Source organism: Rhinolophus hipposideros (genome assembly GCF_964194185.1).
Source record: "Rhinolophus hipposideros genome assembly, chromosome: 14".
In the NCBI taxonomy this organism is placed as follows: Eukaryota; Metazoa; Chordata; class Mammalia; order Chiroptera; family Rhinolophidae; genus Rhinolophus; species Rhinolophus hipposideros.
The window spans coordinates 56,791,176-56,799,116 of record NC_138060.1 but is presented as its reverse complement, the minus strand read 5'-3'; the positions used below and the strand labels follow the sequence as shown (position 1 = coordinate 56,799,116).

Sequence of the window (7,941 nt, the reverse complement as noted above, 5' to 3'; positions counted from 1 at the left end):
GTCACAGATACAATTAGTTTCCCCAACCGGCTACCTTAGCAACCCCATGGGAAAATCACCGGAAAGCATTTAATCAGCTGCTCTGTGGCAAAAATGTTGCTCTAGGTTGCAGAAATGCAGCAGCCTTCCGGACTTAGGGGGAAGGCAACCATAGTTGTCTCCCAATCACGCTCCCCCCCTTCCCCGACCCCACCAGGACCCCCATGCAAGCGTCTCCACTGTTCCTCCATCCCGGGAGCCTACAGCTGAGTACGGATTCCGAAGCTCTTCAAATCTTTCTCTATGAGGAGCTGGGCCCCGGGATGGGAAGGAGGTGGGATGGGGGATGAGTAGAGCTAGGTCCAACGGCTTCAGGGCAGAGACGGGCGTAGCTCCCCTCGGCGCACTGGCTCAGGGTCGCCCCTCTCCGGAGCCAGGGGCGCGACAGCGCAGAGAAAGGCGCACAGCAGCCTCGGGGGCGTCCCTGCCGGCTCCGGTGGGTGCGTGACGAAGGGCAAGGTCCTGTCTCAAAGCCCAGCAGCTCGGGTGCTGGCGGGCCTGGGCCGGGTAGGAGTTCTCGGGTACTCGGGAGAGGTGGGAAGGGCGGATGCAGACGCCGGCGGGGAACAGGGAGAGGGAGGTTCTTTGGGCCACTCGCTGGCGCCACTTGGCGACGAGGAGCCGCGGGCAGGAGGTAACTCGGCCCGGAAGGAAGCACAGCCCGTTTTCAAACTCTAAGCAAAAGCCGATGGTGTCACCCTCCTTTTCCAGCTGCGGGAACAGAGTCCTCGGATGTCCACAGCCAGCTGTGGCCGCAGCCCTCTCACTAACCCGGGGACACTTGCCCTCGGAATCCTGGAGACCTCCGAGGGCTCTTCCTGGGGCTGAGAAGAAAGTGAAGCCCCCGCCTCCCTCCCCCAAGGAGCCCACTCACTGGTCCAAACACCAACAGCTGCCTGGGATGCTCAGAGAGGGGCCGCCGTCCCCTCCCTCTCAGAGTCACACTCTGCAGACCCCCAGCCCTGACGAGCACCCCCGAGCTTCCTTGCCGGCCCCTTGGGTGCCCAAAGCGAACCAACGGCGCGGGCAGCCACTCCACCCCGGAGATTCCTAGGTTTCCCACCCCGGAGAGCTCCGCGCTGCAATGGGCCAGGGAGAGGGAGCAGGACAGAGCTGGGGGGGGCCGCAGCGGGGACAGGGAGGGGGCTGAACCGCGGACACCCGCCTGGGAGGGGCCGTCCCAGCCGCTCTGAGCCGCGGCCCCTGCCCCCCAGCACTTGGATCGGGCGTCGCCCAGCGGCCCCCTCCGAGCACGTGGGGCTGCGGGTCTGCGTCAGCGCTGGGCGGGTGGCTGAGTGGCCGGCGGCGCCGGGCGGGGCTATTTAAGAGGCCGCCTCCTGCCCGCCGCCCTGAACTTGGCTCGTCTGCTCCGCGGCTCCGGCAGGACTGCGAAGCCAGCGGCGTCCTTCTCCGAAGGTAAGCTCCCTCGCTGTCTCGCGGGGAATCCACGCGTCCTTGAAGAAAGCTGCCTTCGGTGTTGTGCCCCTTCCACTTTCTTTTTCTGTGTTTCTGTGTCTCCTTTCCGACGACTGGAGAGACAGGTCCTGAAGTCAGAAACCCCGGGGAGCGCTGGGTGGGTTGAGCAGCTTTGCTTTTATGCCTGCGACGCCGGGACGTGTGTTTGCTGGGATGGGCGTGCACACTGGTATTTGCTAGATGTCCCACGGAGGGGCCGTGTGCTTTTCAAATAAACTCTCAAGAGGTTTTAAGATTGAAGTTCATTTTGGAAGCATCGCAGAACCGTTCTTTGCGGGTAGGTATTTTATCTGCTCGCGGATCTACAACGCGGTGGAGCTTTGTCAACCACCGAGAACCCAGACCATAGTTGTGATTTTTTTTTTACAGCCCTGCCTGTGCTTTGCGTAGTGGTTTATTGCCAGTTCCCGTGCACAGCTTGAAGAAAATAAGTGTGGTTTTGATGTATTGTTCCCACATGTCAACTGTGCTTCTCTTTTTTTACACCACTTACTTTCTTATTGAAAGCTGCTTAGCTATCTGGGAAGGTGCTACTTTTCTTGAAGGGTCTCATTTCTCCCACGAAGTCTTCCCCTTCGGAGATTTCTACTCTGTTTTTAATCTCTTGCTTTGCCAGTTAGCAGAAGAGAGAGGCTCTATAGATATTTCCTTAAACTAAATAAAACCAGAAGATATTCCTTTTGCTAAACAGGGTAGAAGGCAGGGTCCCTGTCCGCCCCCAGCTACCGGGGGTGGTGCCCCCAAAACAAGCGGGGTGCTCCCGGACGCGCGGGGCTCGCTGTGCCCACTGCGCTCCCGTCTGCACTTGGCGAGCCCCGGTGCTTGCACTCGCCTGGCAGGTCTGGGGCGCCGTAGGTTTGCGCTGAGCCCCCTTCTAGGTACGCCCGCTACCCCGACCCCACGCGAGAGCATGCGGATGGCCCACCTTTTGGTTCACAGTCACTCCCCTTTGCTCTCCGCAGCCATGAACAGCGGCGTGTGCCTGTGCGTGCTGATGGCGGTACTGGCGGCGGGCGCCCTGGCGCAGCCCGTGCCTCCCGCGGACCTCGAGGGTCCTGGGGCGCAGCGGGAGGAGGAGGCGCCCCGGAGGCAGCTGAGGGCAGCGCAGAGGATGGACGGCGAGCCCCGAGCGTACCTGGGCGCGCTGCTGACCAGATACATCCAGCATGCCCGGAAAGGTACCGATGCCATCTCCCCGTCCCTCACTTCTGCCCTTGCGCGGGGCTCCCAGTCCTGACCCTCTTCTCTAGCGTCTGGCTGATGGAAGTGGGTAAACCCTCGGGAGGAAACACAGGCGACACTTTAAGCTGAAAGGTTTTTCGCTTTCTTTTCTCGAGTTATACTGCGCAGGATAGTGCCATTTCCTGGACATCTATTGTAGCAAACTGAGAGCGCGTTTCCCTTACTAGTAAGGGAAGCCTTTCTCAAAAGCTTTCTTTAAACCAATTTTTGGCACGGTGATGCTATTAAAGTTCAACACCATGTTATGAAGACATTACAAGATAACCCCTGAAACATTCCTGACTCAAAAAGGTTTCACAGATCCACTAAATAGCCCCTACTATAAATGCAAATACTATAAATGCAAATACAGTATCTGCCACCCAGATACTGACACTTGGAAACCCTCTAACAGGAAGTGATCGATGTTGAGAACAATTGAGATCTGACTACAGCAGTTTAAAAAGAAGTGACAATATGCTGGTTTTCACCAAAGTAAATAATAGGAAGAAAGAAACAAGTAGCAGTTTTGAGTTCTTGGCAGTGACCTAACATAATTACCCAACAAGAGACGAGTGTGTGTGATTTCACTGTTGGCGAGCTGTTCCCAAGTGCAACAGGAGCTGAACAAGCCAGTTTACTCAGCATCGTAGTCTTTCTCCAGGAATAAGGTGACACAGCCGCTCACTAGCTTGAGTGGCCTACAGACAGCCCTGTCTCTTTCTTGGGTCTCACTGTCTCATCTGTAAAGAGGGGAGGAGGCTAGCATTTCACTCTGCCCTTTCCAGCTCTGCGTGTTTCAGAGGGAGGCTCATCCATCTCTAGGGTCTTCAGGAGTCATGACTGGGACTGGGGTGGTTTTTTTTCTATCTTCGAAGGGGAAGACTTTCTATCTTTATCCAGTAACACTGATGGTGAACTCACTGTTCTGGGGGGCAGTGTGCTAAACATCACCAACACGGCTGGACAATAAAACCACAGCAAACACTGCTGGGAGAGATGGGAGATGGGCCCCTTTCCCATGAAGCTCACTTACCCTACTGGTGTGCCTGGGCGTGGATTTTAACCTTAACTCCTGGCTTGATTAGATGGGGAGAAAATGGAAGGCTTGCCTCTCCAGAATCTCCTATGGTTTCGTGTGAAGGTGAGACCAGGACCTTTTTAAGCAGGGAATATCAGAAGGAAAGAACAGAAGCTGATTTGTTATATTTCTTCTTCTCTTTGGGAAATTGTCCCAACTACCATCTTCTGGTTTACTTTCTTGCTAATTAATTAGAAAAAGGTGGACATACTAATCACATGACAGAGAAAGTCTGAAAACTTTTGGGGTTCCTACTGCTTGTCTGTCTGAAAGTAATTTAAATATCTGTCCTTGGATGTGAGATGAATTTCAGCCAGGTCAGCCTGAAATATCCTAGGCTTTTCATTGAGCCATAATCTGGAACCCCTTCCCCACCTTTAGGAAAGATCCACGGGAAGATTCCTTCCGGGAAGGAAGTCAGTCATCAAACTATTTCCCCAGAGCTGACACTTGACGGTGGCTTTATACCACAAATCTCAACTGGAAGGTTCTTCCTAATGCCTCTTCTCAGCCCCTTTCCCTTCACCTCCAACCTGTGGTGCCAGACAAACCCAGGTGGAAGCAACAGTCCCTTGGAGTTTAGGCTGCCAACAGCCAGCGTCAGGGCTAGCTAGAAAACAATCAGACTCTTCTATGTGACAAATGTGAACTGGGGATAAAAAGCACATGCATGAATACTCTACAGTTTCTTTGACTATCTGACATACTTTGGGATCATATCAGATGTTTACTCAGTTACAGTATATATTATGCTTAGAGAGTCTAAATGAGATAACGCACTCTTTGGGGGGTGCTCAAGACTTTGTCATTATTAGGAATTGTCTGTAGAGCTTGCAATGACCTGAGAAGAAGCAATTCCACTGGAGGGTGGGGAGAGCTAGTGTACGCTTGCCCCCGTGCCCAGCAAAGCCCTGGTGCTACATCTGCCTATATTGTTTCTCTTCATCCTCACGACAGCCCTGCACAGGAAGTCCTAGAATTCGATTCTGTCAGTGTGGAAGCTGGGCTTCTAGAAGTGTGAGTCACTGCTATAGGGTTGCACCTGGAGGGCTCAGTCTATCCAAGCCCTGCCCTCCCCCCAGGGTCGGGACGCCATTCAGCTTCCCAGCTCTACTGTCCATTCTGGGTGCTGAAGTGTAAAGGCACCAAGCTCTTCAATTCAATTTTGCACATCAGTTGTAAGTCCTTACTCTGTGTGGGGAAGTGAGTGAGCCAGGACTGCATGTGGAATGGGGAAACTGAGTGTGTAACAAACACAACTGTGTGGCTAAACACGGTGCCCCCACCGACCAACCCAGGCTGCTTACTTGTATCCAAGCTACCACTGTGCTTCCATTAGCTGGAACAGCGGGTTGCACTCGCCCTCGGCGTGGGAATTCATCATCAGCGGCAGGAGGATGGATCATATTTCTATGCGACTGTGTACAGATCACGGAGTCGGCAAGTTTTGCTGAATGTGAAGACTAATATTTCACCTGAAAGGGGTTGCACAATTAAAGATCAGGGGCTGTTTTCCTTCTGCACAGGTTGGGTATATCTGCAAAAGGGCTGCAATGTGCTGGGTTGACTCTCAGTTCCAAGGCTGAGAAGGCTTGGGGGAGGGGACATCGTTCTGTATTGTTATTTCTGGCTTTTAATTTAGCTAGCTGCATTTGATTATGTAAGAGAGTAACGACTCTTGCAGTGTCACTAATCAATAAATAAGCCATAGTCTGACTCTGGGCAGCCTGTGGTCAAGAGCTGGCAAGCATCACAAACAGTGGGGACATAGTGGCCCCCAATACAGTAGGACCCACTCCTCCACCCCTCTATTCTTGAAGCCATTGAGGTCCCTGAGGGACCTTTCTTGCCCTTTAGTTTGCACAAGAAAAGGCATTCTACTGATTTCCTAGCCAGGAGGTCACTGACTGATCTGTGGGCTAGAATGCCTCCCAAAACCCCCATCTTCTCATGTCGCTGCTTGGTCACTGTGAATTATACACGAGACTCATCCTGTTCCTAAGGACTTCCCTCCATCCCAAAGGGCCCATTTCACGTTCAGTTATTGCATTTGTGGCCAAATGGCTGAATTAAATTACCTCTTTATTATCTCTCTGCCCACCCTCCTTTGGATGGATCTCATAGTATGCTTTTTCTCAATATCATTTTTAAAAAAGAAGGTAGAGTTCAAACTCATAATTTTTAAACAGTATGTATCTAACAATAAGATGTGATTGCATTTTCTGAACCATTTCAACATCAACATATTATCATTGCATTATCTTAAGCAGAGTCAGGTATGCTCAGGGGTAATAAGGGGTAAAGTTTAGAAATGGGTAAATACTAGAGAAATCCTTGGTTGGCGTCTTCGGCAGGCCAGCTACATAAGAAGAAACGCCCCTAGAAGGAGGAAAAACCCAGGCAGGTCCCAGCTGTGAAGGGGGGAGTCAAAGAACCCACACCCATGACTAGCAAATGTTGCCCTCTCTCCAGCTACACAGATGTGGGTCCTTCTCCTCTTGTAGGTCCAGCAATCTCACTCTCCTGAAAGCTCATTGACACCTTTGAGGAGGTACACGGTCCACATTGTCTGGCTTTTCCCATTGTTCTCCTTTGCAAATTGGAACTGGTGGTGCTCCAGATATAACGGCCTTGTTTCCTTCCTCCCTGCCCCTTGCAGCTCCCTCTGGCCGACTGTCCATGGTTAAGAACCTGCACAGCCTGGACCCCAGCCATAGGATAAGCGACCGGGATTACATGGGCTGGATGGACTTTGGCCGGCGCAGCTTGGACGACTACGAATACCCCTCCTAAGGTCGCAACCCTCCTGACTCAGAGGAGGCCGAATAACAAAACAATCACATTCATAATTCGTTGTCTCTGAAGTCTGACATTTTAAGTGTCTATTTATTAAGTTCTCAATGTGAAAAATCTGTAAGATTTTTCTAGCGCAGCCACGAACCTCAGCAGAATTGCACACATGGAAGACAAAATGTTTCCCTCATCCGTGACTCCTGGTCCCAAAGTGTTGCTATGCTATTAAAGTGATTTCATTCTGTGTCCTCGTCCCATGTCTCTCGAGGGCAAAGGGCTCTGTTCGTCCTCAGAAAGTTCGAAGAAGGAATCTCTGTTGTAGATGGTTCCAGACAGGGCTTGAGAAATGAGAGGGTTGGTCGTAGAACTGACTTCCGGCTGTAGGCGAGGTGGCCAGTAGAAGGGCCTTCTGTGTCAGCGCCATGGCCCAGCCCTGGCCATCCTGGGCCCTGGGCCCCAGCTGGGTGCCACTGCAAAAAGAGAACCTGCCTTGCTTTGTCTGGGTGAAACCCAGAGAGGCAGCTTGGGATGGAGCCACATTAGCCTGTGTGGCAAATTGTGGTGGCTTTGAGGGAATTTTATGGAGCTTGCTGGGCAGGAGTGGGGGGGGAGCCAAAGACCTCTTCTCCAAACACTTTCAGCACCACCACTGAATTCAGGCCGTCCCCTTGTCACTGCCATGACCAGCTCTTATCTCTATGCCCCTTGCTGACACAGGGGCCCAGGAACCAGGACATGTAACCTAGCTCTGCCTCAGCCCATCCTCAGCAATCAGCTAAGCGGAGCAAGTCTCATAGAAGAGCCAGCTGGTCCTCAGGCTCCACTTAAGGCCGTGTGTGTGTGTGTGTGTGTGTGTGTGTGTGTGTGTGTGAACTCACACATAATTGGCAAGCTGTGATTCCCCTTTCCTCCCTCCACCTAGGGTGCAGGACCTCCACCCTAGGCTATGTCCTCCTGCAGCTGTTCTGGCTGTTTGCACTCTCAGCTTTGCTAATTAAGGCTGCTCTACAGGTTCCTTTTTTGTTGATCCACTGGAGTTTGCAAGTTGAAAGGGGCAACAGCTATCATTCTAGCCCAACACACATTCTTAACCTACCCCCCCTCCCATTTTATAGGTAATGAACTTGCCCAAGACCACACAGTAAATGAGTGATGGAACCTGCAGCCCTCTCTGGAATCAACTCCTTGCCAGGCTGAAACACAAAGAACTTGTCTGGTGGTCCCTGTATTTGCTGATACCTCTGGACCTCTTGCTTAAGAGGCCTGGCCTGCCCTGACCTGTAACTCCTCATCTCAACACGGCCAGCAGCCAGAGAGCAGACACATTCACT

At 52.4% G+C, this 7,941-nt stretch overlaps 1 protein-coding gene across 1 annotated transcript; it reads left to right on the top strand.

The window, feature by feature from the left end:
- The first annotated feature begins 1,306 nt into the window (after positions 1–1,306).
- CCK (cholecystokinin) lies at positions 1,307–6,854 on the top strand. The gene is made up of 3 exons (XM_081072462.1): positions 1,307–1,455; positions 2,478–2,693; positions 6,477–6,854. Exons 2-3 carry the CDS (start codon positions 2,480–2,482, stop codon positions 6,608–6,610), a joined length of 348 nt encoding a protein of 115 aa, XP_080928588.1. The 5' UTR covers positions 1,307–1,455; positions 2,478–2,479; the 3' UTR covers positions 6,611–6,854.
- Positions 6,855–7,941: the final 1,087 nt, after the last annotated feature.